Source organism: Arvicola amphibius, chromosome 12 (genome assembly GCF_903992535.2).
Source record: "Arvicola amphibius chromosome 12, mArvAmp1.2, whole genome shotgun sequence".
In the NCBI taxonomy this organism is placed as follows: domain Eukaryota; kingdom Metazoa; phylum Chordata; class Mammalia; order Rodentia; family Cricetidae; genus Arvicola; species Arvicola amphibius.
In genome coordinates, this window is record NC_052058.2 from 155,492,169 (window position 1) to 155,515,007 (window position 22,839).

General features: G+C 36.0%; 3 protein-coding genes across 3 annotated transcripts; all 3 read right to left on the reverse strand.

Moving 5' to 3' along the window:
• Positions 1 to 397: 397 nt before the first annotated feature.
• Positions 398 to 1,405, reverse strand: LOC119803015 (olfactory receptor 14A2-like). Its single transcript, XM_038314213.1, has one exon. It carries the CDS (start codon positions 1,403 to 1,405, stop codon positions 398 to 400), a length of 1,008 nt encoding a protein of 335 aa, XP_038170141.1.
• Positions 1,406 to 10,540: 9,135 nt separating this feature from the next.
• On the reverse strand, positions 10,541 to 11,548 carry LOC119802989 (olfactory receptor 14A2-like). The gene has a single exon (XM_038314180.1). The coding sequence runs from the start codon at positions 11,546 to 11,548 to the stop codon at positions 10,541 to 10,543; it is 1,008 nt and encodes a 335-aa protein (XP_038170108.1).
• Positions 11,549 to 21,258: 9,710 nt separating this feature from the next.
• LOC119803009 (olfactory receptor 14A2-like) lies at positions 21,259 to 22,191 on the reverse strand. Its single transcript, XM_038314199.1, has one exon. The coding sequence runs from the start codon at positions 22,189 to 22,191 to the stop codon at positions 21,259 to 21,261; it is 933 nt and encodes a 310-aa protein (XP_038170127.1).
• Positions 22,192 to 22,839: the final 648 nt, after the last annotated feature.

Here is a 22,839-nt window from a genome sequence, read left to right on the forward strand (position 1 = left end):
TGTTCATGGTATCACTATTGTCACAGTGAATTAAATATTTTAATACTCATTTCAGCTGTTATATTATTAACAGTCTCTGTTTTTATAATCTATAATACTTCTTTTCCTTGGTTGCATCTTCTGATACTACTGTTTGCAGGTCTTTTCTATTAAAGTGATATTTTAAATTCCAATACGTCTATTAAATTGTTTTGTTTAAATATTCTAATTTCCTTCTAAATTTATGTGATTCCTGAAAAAAATATTTCCAACTTTAGCATACAGGAGCAGAAACTGGTACCATGACATCATATGTTAGAATCATATAATCTAGTTTCTGACCATAGATCATATCATCCTTATTCTAAGTGTTTATTTAGTCAGGTAAAAATGAGTATCTACAGTTTTCTTTCCTATGTCAAAAACTACGAAACTTGCTTGTAACTTGTGAGACACTATACCACTGACAGATATTTTGAAGTATTAAATGAAGTGAATATCTTGCACAAAGATTTTGCTGTAACCTCCCCAGAGCACACTTTACATCCCTGTTTCTCAGACTGTAGATCAAAGGATTGAGTGCTGGAGGTAACACAGTGTAGAGCACAGAAAAAAGCCTGTCTGTGATCGATGGTACTATTGAGGGTGGCTTCAGATAGACAAAGCAAGCAGTAACAATGAAAACAGTGAACACAGTGAGGTGGGGGATGCACGTGGCAAATGCTTTGGACTGCCCTTTAGCAGTAGGAATCTTCAGTACAGTGGAGAAAATGTAAAAGTAAGAGATCACTACACAGGTAAAGCAAGAAATACCTAAACAAAGACCAATTCCAAGACCTGTATAAATGAGCTCTAGTCTTTCAGAACAGGAAATCCTTAGCAATGAGGGGACATCACAGAAAAACTGTGGAATCACATTGGAACCACAAAAAGGCCCAGAAAATGTGCCAGCTGTATATATGGCTCCAAAGAATACCCCAGTAGCCCATGAAACACTCACCATCAGTACACAGGTACCACCATTCATGATGGCATCATAGTGCAGGGGACTGCAAATCGCAACATAGCGGTCATAGGACATGACAGTCAGAATAAATACTTCTCCACCCGTGAAAGAACTCAATAAAAATACTTGGACTGCACAACCAAGAATGGAAATGAAATTGTTGTGTGTTAGACTATTTACAACTAAATTTGGGATGGTAACTGAGACAAAGAAGACGTCCAACAGGGACAAATTCTTCAGGAAGAAGTACATGGGTGTTTGAAGCTGCAGGTCAAGGGTAGTAAGAATGATGATGATCAGGTTACTTGTTAGGGCTGCCATGTACATCATTAGGAAAAACACTCCACATACAGTCTGTAGCTCCTGGACATCAGAGAAGCCCACAAAGATGAATTCGCTTATTGCAGTGACGTTGGCCATACTAGACTCCATTCAGACCCTGTCACCGTGGAAGAAAGAATGAATAAGTACTGGGGCTGCTGTAAGTAATAACACTGATGTACAGATAAGCTCAAAGCAAAAGAATTCAAGAAATTACAAATACGATGCAGATACATTTCCAAAAATATTCTTGCTTCATATCCCTTATCATCATAACGTTGCCTCCCTGTCTCCCTCTCTCTATTCTTGGTGTTTGTCTGTGTGTATGTGTGGCTTCATGTTCCTCACCTCTCACACTCTCTCCTCTCTTATTTTCCTCATTTAATCCTCCTGTTCTTTTCTCTCTCAGTCTCTATTTCTGTTTCCCTCACACACTCTCTCTCTCTACTTAGATTTAGATTGTCCTTAGTGATCTGCATATGCAAACTTAGGTTTTCTATGATTCAGCCACAAAGCCTAAGACTTCTGAATACCATAAACATCATTTGATATAAATTAATCTTATGATTTTAACTCTATGATCATAATTAGTTTAGGAGAAAGTTTCCATGGCATTGGGAAGGTCTTCTTTTCTTTTAAGTATTTGTAGATTATTCTTCTCTGACTTTTGAATCTATCAGTAGGCTGTAAGAATTTTTTTTAATGTTTAACAACAGAGTCATGATAGATAGTTTTAAATAAATACCAAAAAATCATCTCAGTATAACTATACATGTATCAAAAGATCATATTACATTTTTTAAATACATATATTTAATACATATAGTATTAAACTATATGATTGATATGCATAAATAAAAGAAAAATGCAGAAAATAAAATACATAACAGATAAAAATTCATTAAACTTTTCTTAAACAATGGAAAATTGTTGGTAAGTGTCTCAGTGATACCATTGACTCTATAGAAGGAATAATAATCAAACTGGAAAGAAATATCAAATTTTTCAAATAAAACATCTGTCATACATACAGATTGCAAAGCAAATAAAGATTGTTTATCCTGACATTTCCCTTTAGATTAAACACAGATTGCCTCTCTAAAGCAGAGTCAACTGTAATTATCTAGACCCTGCTGAGACATTAAATGTTCAGCCTAAGATAAGAATCAAGCAGATCACAGCCTGACCCTGTAGTTATTACATTCTTTCCCTGTTTGATCTTGGTCTTTCTGTTACTACATCAGAAGATAAGGCTATTCAATACAGTTGTATTTCCTTAATCCTTGTACTAACTATCACTGTTATGTTTACCGTTTGATTTTTGTGGAGATCAGATATTGCTAATGTGCTGTAATTTTTGAAAGCAAAAATCCCTATAGCATAGGATTCCATTAAAAAAAAACCTCTAAACCAATATCCCCTCATTTCCTTAAGTATTTTTCTTTATACCCTCTTATTGCTTGAAATTCACTTTTAATATTACCTGGTGTTCCCGATTCAAGTCAAATACTATATGTTCAAATGCACTTATTTGGTTACTATATCCAAACCATTTAGATAACTGTTCTTTATTTAAAAACCAGTAGACAATTTCTCTCTCTCTCTGTCTCTCTCTCTCTCTCTCTTTCTCTGTCTCTCTCTCTCTCTGTCTCTCTCTGTCTCTCTCTCTGTCTCTTTCTCTGTCTCTCTATCTCTCTGTGTCTCTCTGTGTCTCTGTCTCTGTCTGTCTGTCTGTCTGTCTCTCTCTCTGTCTCTCTCTCTCTCTCTCTCTCTCTCTCTCTCTCTCTCTCTCTGTATTTCTGTGTTTGTCTATGTCTTTTCCCTGACTTGATGACGGAGGCAAATATGGACAATAAGGGTCATCTTTTTCTCAAGCTGATGATCCAAAGATATACAAGTATGTACAAGAATGTGAAAATATTTTCCTAAGCAACAAAAGTACATTAACCTATGGTTGGCACGATTTGTTGCAATCAAAGATCATAATTTAGTAATAAATAATCTTGCTGCTTAATCTTAAGGCATCTCTACCAACATGCACAGGATGAGTATACAGGTCAAAACTCCCTAGAGATGGAATTTAGAAAAGCACATCTCTAATGCAATGTAAGACGAATCCTATTTGGAATACTCACAGAAAACCTGTTGTGCACAGAGGAAAAAATGGTTGATAGAGGGGTGAGATTCTGGACACTTGCCAGGCTATTGCATTTCTCAGACTGGAGAAATATAGAAAGAAGGCAAATATTAGATATAAAGGTAAACAAATCTCTACTAAATTATCTTGCTTTTAATATATTTACTAATTTCATCCATATTATAAAATTTTAGAAAAAAATTTTTGAGAACCCACTTTAACATTTTACCAATGAAAATTTGAAACTTTTACTGGACAAAAATTCAGATTCTTCACATCCTAGAAAAGACTTACTCTTTGGAATTTCCAGCAGGTCAGTTGGAGTTGGGAAATATTTTTACATACGCAAGAGCTCAATTTAATATTGGATCGTTTGAAAAGCGAATTGCACATGAAACTCTCTTTGCTAGGTTTTGAAATTATATACTATTCTATTGTCTTTAAGGTTGCTATAAAACTCAAAGCTCTAAGTTAAACTGTCTTCATTTCTTATACAAATATTAACAAGAAGGAAAATATTTTATATACTTTGATGTAGATTCATTTGACACCATATATAATGAGCATATTCCTCACAGACCTCTCACAGTCTCTTGGCTACTTCCTCATAGTCCCAAAAGGCAAATCTTCCTTGATAAGCTTATTTTAAACCCATGTCTAAATTGTCTAATTGTTGTTGTAATAATTGCTTTATTAAAATTAAGATTTATAAGGTCCCTGAGAATACACTGGAATAGGTCAAAATGAACATATTTGTATTTTCCTTTGAATTAAATTTGTGTACTTTCTTAACTTGACCATGCATAGAGTTGGAGACAAAGTCAGAGTTGTAAAAAAGAAGTTACTCATTGAAGGCTGAAAATAATCACTAGAAGGATAATTACAAATAAGTCTGTATCTCATGGATATAAGAGAATTGCAGATGAATTTGGTGTTTTTGATTTTAGCCATTCTGACAGATGTAAGATGGTATCTCAAAGTTGTTTTGATTTGCATTTCCGTGATAGCTAAGGAAGTTGAACATGTTCTTAAGTATCTTTTGGTCATTTGAAATTCTTCTGTTGAGAATTCTCTGTTTAGTTCAGTACCCCATTTTTTAATTGGGTTATTTAGAATTTTAATGTCTAGTTTCTTGACTTCTTTATATATTTTGGAGATCAGACCTTTGTCTCCTGCGGGGTTGATAAAGATCTTCTCCCATTCAGTAGGTTGCCTTTTTGGCTTAATGACAGTGTCCTTTGCATTACAGAAGCTTCTCAGTTTCAGGAGGTCCCATTTATTCATTGTTGCTCTTATTGTCTGTGCTACTGGGGTCCGACATAGGAAGTGGTCTCCTGGGCCCATGTGTTGCAGACTACTTCCTACTTTCTCTTCTGTCAGGTTCAGTGTGGTCAGATTTATATTGAGATCTTTAATTCATTTGGACTTGAGTTTTGTGCATGGTGATAGATATGGATTTATTTTCATTCTTCTACAGGTTGACATCCAGTTATGCCAGTACCATTTGTTAAAGATGCTTTTTTTCTTCCATTGTATAATTTTAGCCTCTTTGTCAAAAATCAGGTGTTCATAGGTGTGTGAATTAATATCCGGGTCTTCAATTCGATTCCACTGGTCAACATCTCTGTTATTATGCCAATATCAAGCTGTTTTCACTACTGTAGCACTGTAATAGAGTTTGATGTCAGGTATGGTAATGCTTCCGGAAATTCCTTTATTTAACATGATTGCTTTGGCTATCTTGTTTTTCCATATAAAGTTGATTATTGTTCTCTCAAGGTCTGTGAAGTATTTTGTTGGAATTTTGATGGGGATTGCATTGATTCTATAGACTTGCCATTTTTACTATGTTCATTCTACCAATCCAAGAGCATGGGAGATTGTTCCATTTTCTGAGATTCCACTGTAATTTCTTTCTTCAAAGACTTAAAGTTCTTGCCAAATAGGACTTTCATTTCCTTGGTTGGTGTTACCCCAAGATACTTTATGTTATTTGTGGCTATTGTGAAAGGTGATGTTTCTCTGATTTTCCTCTCAGCTTCTTTATAATTTGTGCATAGAAAGGCTACTGTTTTTTTTTTTTTTTGAGTTGATTTTGTATCCTGCCACATCACTGAAGGTATTTATTAACTGTAGGAGTTTTTTGGTAGAGTTCTTGTGGTCACTTATGTACACTACCATATCATCTGCAAATAACAAAAATTTGACTTCTTCCTTTCCAATTTGAATCCCCTTGATCTCTTTATGTTGTTTTATTGCTATTTCTAGGTCTTTAAGCACTATATTGAAGACATATGGAGAAAGAGGACAGGCTTGTCTTGTTGCTGATTTTAGTGGTATTGCTTTGAGTTTCTCTCCATTTAATTTGATGTTAGCTGTCAGCTTTCTGTATATTGCATTTGGTTTCTCAGAAAACTGAGAGTCAACCTACCTCAGGATCCAGCAATACCACTCTTGTGAATATACCCAAGAGATGCCCAATCATACCACAAAAGCATTTGTTCAACTATGTTCATAGCAGCATTATTTGTAATAGCCAGAACCTGGAAACAATCTAGATGCCCCTCAATGGAAGATTGGATAAAGAAAATGTGGAATATATACGCATTAGGGTACTACTCAGTGGTAAAAAAACAATGACATCTTGAATTTTGCATGCAAATGGTGGAAGTAGAAAACACTATCCTGAGTGAGATAACCCAGATCCAAAAAGATGAATATGGTATGTACTCACTCATTAGTGGATTATAAGCCATAAACAAAGGACATTTAGCCTATAGTTCATGATCCTAGAGAAGCTAAGTAGTAAGGCGAAGCCATAGAAAAACATATATAGATCCTCCTGGAAAATGGAATTTGAAAGCAGACAAGATTGCAAAAGTTGGGAGCATGGGAACAGGGGTTGGTAGGAAGAGGAGAGGGAGAGAGATAGGGGAGAAGGGGAGGGTTGGGGAGAGCTTGGGGAGTGGGATAGTAGAGATGGAGGAAGGATGGATATGGGAGCAGGGAAGGAGATATCTTAATTGAGGGAGTCATTTTGGGGTTTGCAAGAGGCTTGGCTCTGGAGGGGTTCCCAGGTATCCATGGGGATGTCCCCTGCTAGGTCCCTGGGCAGTGGTGGAGAGGGTGGCCGAACTGGCCTTGTCCCATAATCAGACTGATGACTATCTTGAATATCATCATAGAAGTTCATCCTGTGACAGATGGAGATAGAGACCCACATTGGTGCAGTGGACTGAGCTCCAAATGTCCAGTTGAAGAGCGGAAGGAGGGAGAATATGAGCAAGGAGTCAGGACCATAAAGGGTTGGTTCACCCACTGAGACAGTGTGCCTGAGCTAATGGGAGCTCACCAACTCCAGCTGGACTAGCAGTGAATTAGCATGGGATCAAACTGGAGCCTCTGAAGGTGGTTGACATTTGGGGCAGACTGAGGGGCCAATGATAACAGCACTGGGATTTGTCTCTACTGCATGTACTGACTCTTTGGGATCCTATTTTCTTTAGATGCATACCTTCCTAAGCCTGGATGCAAAGGAGAGGGCCTTGGACTTCCCACAGTGCAGGGTGCCTTGCCTTCTCTTAGTACTGGAGGAGATGTGGGGGATAGTGTGTGGGGGAGTGGGAGGGAAGTAGGAGGAGGGTAGGAAGTGGAAATTTTGATTAGTATTATTTTTAAAGTAATAAAAATAAATATAAGCATAGAAAAAATGAAAAAAAACAAAGTAAAAAACAAAAAAAGAAAAAGGAAGTGAGATGAATAAGTGAACTAATGCAAAAGAATTGTTGGGAGAATGCTAGAGATGATATAATATTATAAAAATAAAAATTTATATAACAAATATGATAATATTACATATCTTTATGAAGAGGTTTGTTGAGAACTGTTAATGTCAAGAATCTGTGGGAATGTTCAGCAGTAACAACTAGTATATCAGAAGTCTACCCATCTGATGTAATTCATATTTGGAAGTCCCATTTGGAAAAGCCATAGAGTTATTAACTGTAAATAATAGGTTTTCCTGTCCATAACTTTCTCAAGTGCCACACTATACTATATCTCCCTAATAAGAACAGCTATGGGGTTCTGTCCACAGTCTTTTTGGAGGTGTGTTTTACACTTAATTGATACACATACATTAGTGAACATTCAAGAAGTTAGCTTCTCATTAATCTATGTGATTTTGATATATAAGTGGGATATGCTTCATTACTAGACCTATTTTCCCGCGAGGATTGTGAGGCATTTAAACCCTGGTGTGTTGGCTTTACACAGACTAACAATAGAAAAGAATTTCTCCTCAGCCTAAGACAAACTGTACACAATTATTTTACTTTTATCTAAGATTAATTTCAAACTAAACTAAATGACATTGTAAAGGGATCATAAATTTAAAACTTTACAGTTATACAGTATGTCAGTGTCTCAGGTATCTAACCATGGTTATTGACATAAAAAAACACAAAAAATTATGGCAATTTTTCAATTGCAAAGTCCAGCTGACAAAAGAACTGTGTTTCATAGTTTATATCATTAGGCAATGACCACCTGCCCTCTGGTCACAGTCTTTCTCCAGAAAATTTGAAACCTTGTGTTTCGTGGATAAAGGCTCTGCCCTTATTAATCAGCATAAGGAATGTGCTTTTGACCAATGAGATGGAACTCTTGTATTTCTTTTATTGGTTCAATCTGTAAAAAGGTGTATATAATCCAGGTGAAAATAGTTGCAAAAAATTAAAATAGAAATTCTGAAAAAGATTTAGAGCTACAGAATTGGAAATGAAGAATTAGCAGTAAGATGTTATAGACAATTAGGACAAGAGAGTTAGAAAAGCTGAAGCACAAAGCATATAACACGAAGAACATGTGTGTGAGTTCATGTGGTGATCCCTCAGACTAGAAAGTTTCCAAGTTCCCTTCACTAAGATGTAGCCTTTGCAATGAACCTTGGGTGTTAGCTTTGTGAGTTGGACTTGCAAGGTACCAAAAGAGGTTGTCATAAACTGCAATATAAATGAAACTTTTAAGCAAAGGTTTAATTTGAGCCTTGACTTTAATTTAATTGTCTCCCAAAAATTGGATATGGGCTTTGGGTCATTCTTATCATGAATTCTTACCAATTTTGTGATATAAATAATCAGAGTTTTTTTTTTATAAAATATCACCGACAGGATTATGTTTTCACAATTTGTTTCCAGATGATTATGTTCTTTTTGAGGCTTTGGAAACATTAAGAAGAGAGGCATAGTTCGTGGGTGGATAAAAGTAATGGACATCCTCCAGGTTTAGAGCATAGACATCCTCTAGTACTGCTGAAAGTCTGGTTCAGTATGTGGAGATAGATGCTGTGCACTCCTAACAAAGTGGCAAAGATTTTCAAGGTGCAAGGTCTTTCATGCCATGGTGGACTAATGTGTCCTGAGTCAGCAGGTCAAACTGCATCCTCCCTCCCTTAATTTCTTGTTTTCGCCAAACCATGTAGAAGAGTATTCTCTTGAAATATCACAGAGTTATTTGTGACTTGGCTTTGTTTTTATTCCATCTCTCTGTCCTGAATTCCTAAAGTCCCATAAATATCAAACATTTTCCCACCTACACAATCCTAAGGAATACATAATGATGTTTGAAAAATTACTTTGATCACAGCACCCCTGAAGAAATCCTCATGTAACAGATGAAGATTTCTTTATATTTCTTACTTTTTTTTGGATGTCATATATGCTAAATAATTTATAGAATCCAATGCATAGTGTTTTCTATTGTTTTTACATGATTATGTTTTTTTAAATTTTTATTAAAAATTTCTGCCTTTTCCCCGCCTCCCATTTACCCCCCTCCCCTTTCCACTCCCCCTCCCTCTCCTGTCCAAAGAGCAGTAAGGGTTCCCTGCCCTGTGGGAAGTTCAAGTTCCTCCCCCCTCCATCCAGGTCCAGGAAGGTGAGCATCCAAACAGGCTAGGCTCCCCCAAAGCCAGTATGTGTAGTAGGATCCAAATCCAGCCCTCACTGTCTGCCATGTTCCAGGAGTCCGGTTTTATCCCGTGCTTTTTCAGTCCCAGTCCAGCTGGCCTTGGTGAGCTCCGAATAGATCAGCCCCACCGTCTTGGTGGATGGGAGCACCCCTCGCAGTCAAGACTTCCTTGCTCATGTTTTAATGGAAAAATTTATTTCACTTAAACTCCTCTCATCAGTTGTGAAGTGCTCTATGTTCTATTCCTTGGATGCACATTTTAGGTAGTTTCAAAAAACAAAGTGTATTTTAAGGTAAAAATTATAAAAAGTATTGTGAAGAATGAAAATGTTACATAGCCACAATACTGCAGTCTCTGTATTTAATTTCTTAATAGAAAAATTTACATGAGATGTGATCTTATACACTATCAGTATGTTTCTTGTGCTCAACTCTCTCTTCTTTAACATAATATATGAAGGAAACCACTAAGTTCAGGTATGGAAGCATCTTAAATTTTCTCTTATCACAGCAGTAAAATAGTGAGGGTGGCAGCCTATCTGTTTGTGTTTTGTGGGTATGCGTTCAAAACAATCATTCTTTTTGAGAAGAGGCCATATATTTGAAAGAAAGTGAGGGGAGGATATTGAAGGAGATGAAGGTAAGAGAGAATATAGTGGAAATGATATGAAAATAATATCACACACAAAATTCTAGAAAATTAAAATTTTAAGTATGAAAAAGAAAATCACTACCTATGCCTCTAACATGAAGTGTTTTCTGTGACAGATAATGTTTTGAGCTTAAATTAAATTCTATGGAATTTATAAAGCAACCCTTTTCCCATCATCTATACTACTTCTTTTCCTTGGTTGCATTCTCGGATCCTACTGTTTACAAGTATTTTTTTTATTAAAGTGATATTTTAAATTACAATACTTCTATTATACTGCTTTGTTTCAGTTCCATAATTTGCCTTCAAATTTGTATGATTCCTGAAAAATATTTCCAACTTTAGCATACAAAAAGAAAAACCAGTACCATGACATCATAAGTTAATGTTACATAATCTAATTTATGATCTTATATCATATCATCCTTATTCTAAGTCAGGGTAAAAATGAGTATCTACATTTTTCTTTCCTATGTCAAAAACTGCAAAACTTGCTTGTAACCTGTGAGACACCATACCACTGACAGATATTTTGAAGTATTAAATGAAGTGAATATCTTGCACAAAGATTTTGCTGTAACCTCCTCAGAGCACACTTGACATCCCTGTTCCTCAGACTGTAGATCAAAGGATTGAGTGCTGGAGGTAACACAGAGTAGAGCACAGAAAAAAGCCTGTCTGTGATCGATGGTACTATTGAGGGTGGCTTCAGATAGACAAAGCAAGCAGTAACAATGAAAACAGTGAACACAGTAAGGTGGGGGATGCATGTGGCAAATGCTTTGGACTGACCCTTATTAGTAGGAATTTTAAGTACAGTAGAGAAAATGTAAAAGTAAGATATCACCACACAGGTAAAGCAAGAAATACCTAGAAAAAGACCAATTCCAAGACCTGTATAAATGAGCACTAGTCTTTCAGAACAGGAAATCCTTAGCAATGAGGGGACATCACAGAAAAACTGTGGAATCACATTGGAACCACAAAAAGGCCCGGAAAATATACCAGCTGTATACAAGACACCAAAGAATACCCCAGTGGCCCAAGAAACACCCATCAATACCACAAAGGTAATGCCATTCATGATGGTGTCATAGTGCAGGGGACTACAAATGGCAACATAGCGATCATAAGACATGGCAGTCAGAATTAATACTTCCCCTGCTGAAAAAGAACTCAATAAAAATACCTGAACTGCACAACCAAGAATGGAAATGAAATTGTTATGTGTTAGACTATTCACAACTAAATTTGGGATGGTAACTGAGACAAAGAAGACATCCAAGAGGGACAAATTCTTCAGGAAGAAGTACATGGGTGTATGAAGCCACAGGTCAAGGGTAGTAAGAATGATGATGATCAGGTTACTAATCAGGGCTGCCATGTACATCACTAGGAAGAACACTCCACATGCAGTCTGTAGCTCCGGGATGTCAGAGATCCCCATGAAGATGAATCCACTTACTTCAGTGACGTTGGCCATACTAGATTCTATTCAGACCCTGTCACCGTGGAAGAAAAATAAATGAATAATTACTGCCACTGTTGTAATAACAATGATATACAGATAAGCTCAGAGGAAATGCATTCAAGAAATTACAAATATGGTGCAGATTCATTTCCAAAGAATTCTTGCTTCATTCCCCCTTGTCCTCATAACATTGCCTCAGTCTTTCCCTGCTTTCCATTTTTAGTGTGTGTGTGTGTATGTGTACCTCTATATTCCTTGCCCCCCACACTCTCCTCTCTCTTACTTTCCTAACTTTAATTCTCCTCTCCTTTCTCTCTCAGTCTCTATTTCTCTCTTCCTCATCCTCTCTCTTGACTTAGAGTTAGATTGTCCTTATAGATCTACATATGCAAGCATGGTTCTCTATGATTCAGCTATAGAGCCTAAGATTTCTGGTTACTATAATAAACATTTGAGATAAATAAATCTTATAATTTTAACTCTATTTTCATAATTAGTTTAGGGAAAAAGTTTCCATGGCATTGTCAATGTCTTCTTTCCTTTTAAGTAATAGTAGATTTTTCTTTTATGAATATTGAGTCTATCAGAAGGCTGGAAGAAAGAGTTTTAATGTTTAACACCCGAATCCTAGTACATAGTTTTAAATATATATCAAAATAATACCTTAGTATAATTGCACATGTATCGAAAGATCGTATTACTACATATAGTATAAAACTACTATGCATTAATATGCATGAATAAAGGAAAAAAGCAGAAAGTAAAATACATAAAAAATAAAAATAGAATATAATGTTTTAATCCTATAAATATAAACTTACATTTGTATTAGATGGTTCTGAGTTTAAACAATAAAAATTTTAATAATTTATTGATTATTAAAGAATTATTATTATTTTAAATTATTATTAAAGAATGCTTGTGTTAATTCTTTCCTAATAGTTTTCATCAAGAAGTATTAATAAAATAGCAATCAAGATTTTGCTACTACTTTATTTAAAACCACTGCAATGTTCAATGAAGTCTTAGAGTGAGATAGAACCTTAGCATCTCTTCCATAATTTACTTTGCTTTCGATTGTCTTACTTATACTAAGAGAAATTGATGCTCAACTCTTTGGAGAAGCACTGTGTCTACATCTAGACAGTAATGTTCTCCCTTAAAGGCTACAGAAATGTTTAATTAACTAAAATGCTCCAATTTATTAACACCCATCTTTTACAATATCTAAAATAAACCACGAAGTTCCTTTCTTTTAGCTTTTCTGTACAATGGAAAATTGTTGGCAAATGACACACTCGTAAGACTGACCTTATAAGATGGAGTAATAATCAAAGTTGAAATAAAATATCAAATCTTACAAATAAAACATCTGTCATTAATACAGCCTGCAAAGCATTTAAAGATTGTTCATCTTGACATTACCTTTAAATTAAACACAGATTGCCTCTCTAAACAGAGTTAACTGTAATTATCTGGGCTCTGTTGAGACACTGAATGATCAGACTAAGGTAAGAATCAACAAGACCACAGCCTAACCCAGTAGGTAATACAAACTTTTCCTATTTGATGTTGGTGTTCCTGTCTTTACTTCAGAAGATAAGGCTATCCAATACAGTTATACTCCCAAATTCTCTGTCCTAACTTTCATTAATTTGTTTACTGTTTGATTTCTATGGAGATCAAATATCGCTAACATGTTGTAATTTTTGAAAGCAAACATTCCTTATAGCTTAGGAATCCATTAAAAAACATTCCAAACCAATATCCCCTCGTTACTTGAGTATTTTTCTTTCTAATTTCTTATTGCTTGAAATTCATTTACAAAAACATTACCTAGTATTCCTGATTCAAGTTAAACCTTGTATGTTTAAATGCACTTATTTGGTTACTCGATCAAAACTATTTAAATAACTATTCTTTACTAAAAAAAACAGTAGACAATCTGTCTCTCTTTTTCTCTGTGTTTGTGTGTGTGTGTGTGTGTGTGTGCATTTGTGTGTTTGTCCATGTCTGTTCTATGACTTAATGGTGGAAACAAATATGGACTATACAGAGGTATTTTTTCATTAGATGCTGAGACAAAGATGTACAACTATGTACAAGAATGTTTTTCTAAACAACAAAAGGTCTACAATCTTCCGTTGGCACAATTTATTGCAATCAATGATTGTAATTTAGTCATTATTCATCTTGCTGCTTAAACTTAAGGAATTGCTACCAATGTGCACAGGATGAGTACACAGGTTAAAATTCCTTAAAGATGGAATTTAGAAAATCACACCTCTAATTCAATGTAAGATGAATCCAGTTTGGAATACTTACGGAAAAGCTGTCTGTACACAGAGGGAAAAAAGGTGTGGTAGAGGGGTGAGATTCTGGACACTTGCCAGGCTATTGCATTTCTCAGACTGGAGAAATACAGAAAAATGCAAATATTCAATATAAAGGTAAAAACAAATCTCTGCTAAATTATCTTGCTTTCAATAAATTTTCCAATTTCATCCTTATCATAAAATCTCAGGGATTTGTTTTAGAGAGCCTATTTTAACATTTTCCCAATGAAAATTTGAAACTTGTACCTGACAGCAATTCAGATTCTTCACATTCCTAGAAAAGATTTACTCTTTAGAATTTCTAGCAGGTCAGTTCCTGTTGGGAATTTTTTTTTTTTACATACACAAGATCTCAATTTAATATTGAATCACCTGAAAAGAGAATTGTACATACAGCTCTCTCTGGTAAGTTTTGAAATCATATCTGATTCTGTCTTTAAGACTGTTAAAAACTGAAAACTCTGAGATAAACTGTCTTTATTTCTTATCCAAGAGAATCAAATATTAGCAAAAAATGTTACCTTTTATATACTTTGATGTAGATTCATTTGGCACCATATATAATGAGCATATTCCTAATAGTCTCAGTCTCTTGGTTACATCCTGGTAGTCCCAAAAGGTAAATCTTTCTTGATAGACTTATTTTTAACCCATATCTTAAGACAATTAGTGTTGTAATAATTGCTGCTATTGAAAATGAGTTTTATCAGGTCCCAGTGAATACACTAGAATAGGTCACAAAGAACAGTCATATTTTCTCTAAATTACATTTATATATTTTCCTAACTTGACAGTGCATAGAGTTAAAGTCAATATTTGAGTTGTAAAAACGAAGTTACTCATTGAAGTTTGCAAATAATCACTAGAAAGCTAATTCCAAATAAGTCTATATCTCATGGATATCAGAGAATCCCAGAAAGATGAATCTGGTTACTGAAGTAACACTGACATACTTCATTCATAGTGTAGGAGACATGATCTGGGTAAATATTATTAATGTCCCAAGTACTAGAATTACTTTATAGAAATACTCATGTAGAGCCCAATACAAATCAATAAAGAAGCACATATCCAAAAAAAGAAAATGTGTGAATTCAATCACCTACCTAATATAAAAATATGACACATTTTTACATAAACTGTTATTTCTCTCCCTCCCTTTCATAACATTCTACTCTCAATCTTCCTTCTATACATTATATGAATAATTCTTTATCCTTCTTTTCCCCTTTGCTTGTTCACTGTCTTCTGAATTTCTTCCCTTCATGTTTTCCTCTTCCTTCTACCCCTCCCCTTTTCCATCTTCCTCTCCCTTTCTACCTTTCTATCATGGCTTCAGAAGTTTATTAAGGATCTGGACAAACTATGTGAGTTTTATACAATTGAGATACAAAATATTAACTCACCATTTTTTTTAAAAATTAAGTCTGATTAGAATAAAAATCAAGTAATATATTTGCCTTTAGGATATTTTGAAAATAAGTTTTAGGAGACATTTTCAGTTTTAGTATTAATGAGTTATAATTTTATAAATATTGAATATACTTATGCTAATTTCAGAAAGACTAGAAAGAATTTTGAATGCTTGTACTGAGTAAGCACAACAAGATAATAATTACTCACGTACTCATGTAGCAAATAATCAATTACCCCATATCATGTACAATTTTTTGCATCAATATTCATAAAGAATTAAATGAGATGAAGAAGTTAAGATACAACAAATATAGAATAAACTGTATGAGTTTCATTTAATCCTGTAACCTAGACCTAGCCTTTGTATTAATGATATGAGTCTGGGAAATAGAAGATGAACTTTTCAACTTTTTCTTAACAGATTTGATCATGAAATCTATACCCTGTATATAAAGCTTCCTTTACTTAACATGAATGGGATCAAAGAAAAAAATTAAATCAAATTGGAGCCATAAAAAGGGAATGCAAAATGTGGCAGTTCTATGCATCACTCCAAAGACTACACAGGTAGTTCAGCAAACACTTACTTTCAGCACACAGGTAATACCATTCATGATGGCAGCAGACTGCAGGGGAAAAGAGTTGGCAACATATCAATTATATAATATAGAGGCTAGAACAAATACTTCCCATGATAAAACAGTTCAGAAAATGATACAAATGACATTGTGTCCAATTTTTTATTGAGTGAGGTAACCCAGACCCAGGAAAACAATTATCATATGTACCCACTCCTAAGTGGCTTTTAGACATAAAGCAAAGAAAACAAACCTCACAGAATCATAGAAAAAATGCTCATGTAACAGATTAAGATTTCTTTATATTTACACTTCCCCTTAGAAGGCATATATTCTGAATAATTTATTGAATATTGTACACATTGTTTAATTTTTGAATGCTTTTATGTTTTAATTGAAGCATTTAGTTAATTTATTTTTTATTATTTATTATTATTAATATTACTATTACTCATCAATTTTAAAATACTCTGTTTTGCAACTTTCACACACATTTTTAGTTTTAGAAAACAAAGGTTTCTTTAAAGCAAAAAGTTTACAAAACTATGATAATCAAATGTCTATCTTTGCAGCTGTTTCTCAGGTTACTCAGTCAAAATTTTACAATTTTGCCGTTTAATTTCTGAATACAAAAATTCATATAAGATATGCTCTTATTCAATATAAGTTTATCTTCTATGTTTAATTCTATTTTATTTAACATAATACATGCAAGAAATCACTAACTCTAGGCAGGGAAGCCCCTTCAATTTTCCTTTATATCACAGCAGTAAAAATAGCCCAGGGATATATTTCAGTGGTGGTATATGTGCTTGTGTGTTTGTGTTGTGTGTGTGGGTATGTGGAAAGCAATAACTGTTTTAAAAAGAGTCCATATTTCTCACAGGAAGTGAGGGGATGACAATGAAGTTGAAGTTAGGAGAGGATATGATATGAATAAAATTGTCACATGTAAAATTCTAGAAAGTTAATATAATATGTGTGAAAAAGAAATCTTTGCTTATGCCTACAACTTGAAGTGTTTTCTGTGCTATCTCAAAGTTTTGGGTTTGCATTAATACCTTTGTCATTAATGAAGTAACTCTGTCCACATCCTCAATACCACTTCTTTTCCTTGATTGCATATTCTGATCTTAGTGTCTGTAAGTCTTTTGTATCAGAGTGTATGGAGGGATGTTTTAAATTCTAATACTTCTATTACGTTGCTTTGTTTAAATATCCTAATTTCCTTTCTAAATTTATACGGTTTCTGAAAAGTATTTCTAAGGATCAATATTTTTATGCCCAAAAACCTTCCTAGCTCTTGTTGACATAAGGGTCAGTTTTCTACAGGGGAACTCTTGTTATATGTCACCTCTTTTTGAGAGGAGTTACAAGTCCTTCTCTACCTCTATCTCTTTTTGCATCCTATTACTGATTTGTTTCTTTTTTTTCTTTTTTTAATTTTTATTTTTATTAAAAACGGTGGAGGCTGACTGAGAAGCCAAGGACAATGGCGATGGGCTTGGATTCTACGGTGTGGGCAGGCTCTGTGTGGGCCTTCTCAGCTTGGTTGATCACCTTCCTGGACTTGGGGGGAGTTGGGAGGACCTTGGACTTAACATAGAGTAGGGAACCCTGGTGGCTCCTTGGCCTGGAGAGGGAGGGAGTGGGGGTATGCATGGAGGGGAGGGGAGGGAAGGAGGAAGAGGAGGGGGCGGCGGAATTTTTTTTTTTTTTTTTTTTTTTGGTTTTTTCGAGACAGGGTTTCTCTGTGGCTTTGGAGCCTGTCCTGGAACTAGCTCTTGTAGACCAGGCTAAAAAAAATTTCCACTGCCTCCTCCCCGAGTCCCATTTACTCCCCTCCCCTCTCCCCTCCCCCTTCCTCTCCTGTCCAGAGAGCAGTAAGGGTTCCCTGCCCTGTGGGAGTCCAAGTTCCTCCCTGCTCCATCCAGGTCCAGGAAGGTGAGCATCCAAACAGGCCAGGCCCCGCAAAGCCAGTATGCTTAGTAGGATCCAAATCCAGTGCCATTGTCCTTGGCTCTCAGCCGCCCTCATTGTCTGCCATGTTCAGGGAGTCCGGTTTTATCCCGTGCTTTTTCAGTCCCAGTCCAGCTGCCCTTGGTGAGCTCCGAATAGATCAGCCCCACCATCTCAGTGGATGGGAGCACTCCTCTCAGTCCAGACTTCCTTGCTCATGTTTTCCCTCCTGCTCCTCATTTGGACCTTGGGAGCTCAGTCCGGTTCACCAATGTGTGGCTCTGTCTCTATCTCCATCCATCGCCAGATGAAGGTTCCCTCAGGGTCCTGACTTTCTTTTTCATGTTCTCCCTCCTTCTGCTCCTCGTCAGGACCTTGGGAGCTCAGTCCGGTGCTCCAATGTGGGTCTTGTCTCTATCTCCATCCATTGCCAGATGAAGGTTCTATGGTGATATGCAAGATAATCATCAGTATGGCTATAGGATCTGGCCTTTTCCGACTCCCTCTCCTCAGCTGCCCTCGGAACTATCTGGGGGCATCTCCCTGGATACCTGGGAACCCCTCTAGAGTCAGGTCTCTTAATAATCCTAAGATGGCTCCCTTAATTAGGATATATGCTTCCCTGCTCCCATACCTCCTCTCCATTCTTGTCTCTTGTATCAGTAATATCTGAATAGGGCAAATGACTTCTATTATCACTGACTTATGCTTAAAATAAATTTTGATTGAGTTTAAACCCAGACAAAAGTCCGTAGCATGAAGTAAGAATTGGTAGACAAGAAAAAAAAAAAAACCACAAAGACACAAAGACAGAAGTTGACTTACCTGGACTGTGATCTAGTGTCAAAAAATTTCAAGTGTGTGAGTTCAGGATGTTTTTCCCAGTACTGCAGAAAATGGGTATTATTGACAAGATTACAGATACTGTGGGGAACTTTAGGAATAAAGATAGATGACTTTCATACTAGGTTCTTGGGCTCATTAAAGAACAGACACAAAAGATCAGAAAAAAAGTTTATTTGTGAAGTAAAACCTGTTGCGATCTGAACATCAAACAACAGAGAGAGACAGAGCTAGAGTTGACTACATTAGGCCCGTGAGAATTGTTTTGCTTAGGGGTCAACTAATGGCAATGGGCTCTAGTTTGATGTGGTTTTTGCCTTCTTTGTTTTTTGCTGTAGTTTAGTTTTCAAGATTATAGTGAGGTTTGATCTAGTGAATCATATACAACTAGTTGAGCCAAGGCATAGTAGGACCACTTTCTTTTTTTCCAGTTTATTTATTTTTTATTAAAAATTGCCATCTCCTCCTCTCTTCCTCCCCCTCCCCTCCCCTCCCCTCCACCCACACCCCCACTCCCTCCCTCTCCAGGCCAAAGAGCCATCAGGGTTCTCTACACTATGTTGAGTCCAAGGTCCTCCCAACTCCCTCCAGGTCCAGGAAGGTGAGCAACCAAACTGACAAGGCTCACACAGAGCCCGTCCATGTCGTAGAGACCAGGACCACTTTCTTATGTAGTGTGATTATTATTATGAAGTTTGCTTTATATACTTCTCAGTGAATGGAGCTTTTAGTGAACTGCACGTTACTCAAGAGATTTTGTATGGGCAGTCATTTTAAAGATTACAGAGTGTATAGCAGCAGGGTGAGTATATTTGTTTCCTGTTTGAATGAGAGGGTTATGTAATTTGCTTTAATGTATGTGTTGCCAGGACAGGGCTGCTGCACCATGTTGGGCACCAATTGTAAGAAGAGGGTACCCACTTGTTTTTCCTGGCCTCCTGGTTAGCTTAGCCCTGAAATAGTCACACAGAAATTGTATTAATTAAATCGCTGCTTGGCCCATTAGTTCTAGTTTCTTTTTTATTTTTATTTATTTTATTTTTTTTAGTTCTAGTTTCTTATTGGCTAATTCTTACATATTAATTTAACCCTCCTCTTACATGTATGTGTGTGTGTATCTTTGTGTGTGTGTGTATACAATAGAGTAGGATATATAGGAAGTGGATAATGCTTCACTTCTTACTATTTGTGGTAACTTTGTCAAAGCGATTATAAGTCACTATGAAGAGGTTGTACATCATGAAAGCCTCATGAAAAATATTTTAGTTTTTCTAGTAATGAAAACTAAATAAATATAAAGGAAAGATAATGATTCTGAAAAAGTTTAGAATCTATAGATATTTAAGACATGACAAAACGAAGACACTGGTAAATTCAACCTGAAAAATATTTAATAGACAAGAGATTCTTGTTATTTGCAATTGTAGTAGGTTCCATAATTTCTTTCAAGACACTGCAAGCTGAGAGCACTCACCTGCAAGTCATTAGAAGTCATATGTTTCTGCACTATAGGCAAGCTGAGAAACATGCATGGATGATTTTAATGCATTCAGTTGTAGAGATACACCTACTCACACTTGGCAGACAAAGAAAGAAAGACCTAAGAAATGTGAGCAAAGTTCAACTTGGTAAACCAATGTATTTATTGAGATTATTTACTTACAAAAACATGGATTATTCAGAGGCAGCTGCAGCACCCAAATCTTCAACTCCCAGTATCGGTGACAACTCACAGTAGTTGGATGCCTACTGCTTGATAAATGAAGTTCAAATAGGTTCACTGATAACAAGTCCCCTTCCAGGCCACTAGGATCAGATAACCAGAGTCTCCTCTCCTCAGCAAATAATCTTTCTATAATATGGGAAAAGGAATCTGTATTTTTAACTCACTAAGATTATTTAGAAGCACTTCTTTGACTCAGGAGCCTCCCTTCTTTCACCTACAATGTTTCTATGCAGAAGAAACTACAGAAAATCATCCACAGAAATTTCAATGTCTTCAGTATCTTTCTAATAATACCCTCAAACGGAGTGGCTACTACTTTTAGAATTTGTTTCACATGAACTTCCTCCATGTTTGTCTTTGCTTTAAGCATTTGATTCTTCTTTAAGGATTAGGCCAATAAGACACTAGGCCAACTGGGTTAACTTCTTGCCTATTCTTTCTAGTTATTAGAAAGTTTATCACAGAAAGCATGTGTGAGTTTACCTTCACTTTTAACATACCTCTACCACTTAAGTTATTTTCTTATTGTAGTTATTTTGTTTGTAAATGAATCATGTAAGGCGTTATCAAATGATAAGTTATTTAACCTCACAATGAAAATAATGACCAATACTTTTATATAGTTGTTGTTTTCAAATGAGAGCAGCTTTCGCATACAGGAGCAGAAAACAGTACCATGATCTCATATGTTAGTATCATATAATCTAATTTTCTGATCTTAGATCATATTATCCTTATTCTGAGTGTTTATTTACTCTGGGAAAAATGAGTATCAACCCTTGTCTTTCCAACGTCAAGAATTACAAATTTTGCTTGCCATTTGTGAGGCATTCTATCACGGACTGATTGAGATGTTAAATGAAATTAACCACTTGGGAAGTGATTTTGTAGCAACCTCCTCATAGCACACTTGACATCACTGTTCCTCAGGCTGTAGACTAAAGGATTAAAGGCTGGAGGTAACACAGTGTAGAGCACAGAAAGAAGCCTGTCTGTGATCGATGGTGCATCCGAGGGTGGCTTCAGATAGACAAAGCAAGCAGTAACAATGAAAACAGTGAGCACAGTGAGGTGGGGGATGCACGTGGCAAATGCTTTTGATTGACCTTTAGTGGTAGGAATCTTAAGAACAGTGGAGAAAATGTAAAAGTAAGAGATCACCACACAGGTAAAGCAAGACATGCACAGACACATGCCTATTCCAATACTTGTGTAAATGACACCAAGTGTTTCAGAGCAAGAAATCCTTAGCAATGAGGGGATATCACAGAAAAACTGTGGGATCACATTGGAGCCACAGAAAGACATGGAAAATGTGCCAGCTGTGTAGACAGTTCCAAAGAGTGCTCCAGTGACCCAGGAAACAGCCACCATCAGCACACAAGTTCCACTACTCATAATGACCTCATAATGCAGGGGACAGCAAATGGCAATATAACGGTCATAGGACATGGCAGTAAGAATGAATATCTCACCAGCTGAAAAAGAAGTCATAAACAGTATCTGAAAGGCACAACCCAGAATCCAAATGGAATTGTTGTGAGTTAGGCTATTGACAAAGAAATTTGGGATTGGGACAGACACAAGGAGGACATCAAACAGGGACAAGTTCTTCAGGAAGAAGAACATGGGTGTTTGAAGCTGCAGATCCAGGCTGATGAGAGTGATAATGAGGAAGTTACTCATCAGGATTTCTAGGTACATTACCAGGAAGAACACTCCACAGACAGTTTGTATCTCTTGGATGTCTGAAAAGCCCGTAAGAATGAATCCTGTTATTCTACTGACGTTAGGCATTCTAGATTCTTCAAATGACCTGCCTGGTAGGAGAAATGCACACAAATTGACAAAGTCCCAAACAGTTACACTAATGTACAGGAATGCTCAGTGGGAAAGGAGCCAGGATAGTACATACGTAGCTCTTCATTGTTTTTGCACCCACCTTGTATTACCAAAAGGTAGTACTTTCACTTGATACTATGTTGAACTAATTTACCCTTTATGGCAAATTATTGTACCATGTTGTGCAACAAATTTAAAAAAAAAACAACAGCGGAAATATGTGGTGCTTTCCTTAATAGAATGGGCTCCTCACTTGATACTGTACTTGTCAAGCAGATAACACACAGCAGAATAAAAGCTTCGTGTCTCATCTTTCATTGTTTTATTTCCTTTGATTAACCTCTCATAGCCACATTTATCATGCAAAGGGACTTCATCTAAAATTAATAAATATCATTCTCCAAAGCTAAAGACAAGAGCACCTATAATATTTTCAAAAGTTTGCTCTCTTCCACAATTTATTATGCGTTCTGGATCCTTCGAATGACACTTGATACCTTTACTCATTGGCTTCAGTCTTTCTTGTACAGAAGGTTTTTCATGCAAATCCTTCAATGGTGAGCCTGTAACTTAAACAGAAATGATCATCTCCTAGGGACTAAT

What these genes read in the sequence shown, in the direction of transcription:
- LOC119803015 (XM_038314213.1), bottom strand. Translation starts at nt 1,405, where the DNA reads ATGGCCAACGTCACTGCAATAAGCGAATTCATCTTTGTGGGCTTCTCT.
- LOC119802989 (XM_038314180.1), bottom strand. Translation starts at nt 11,548, where the DNA reads ATGGCCAACGTCACTGAAGTAAGTGGATTCATCTTCATGGGGATCTCT.
- LOC119803009 (XM_038314199.1), bottom strand. Translation starts at nt 22,191, where the DNA reads ATGCCTAACGTCAGTAGAATAACAGGATTCATTCTTACGGGCTTTTCA.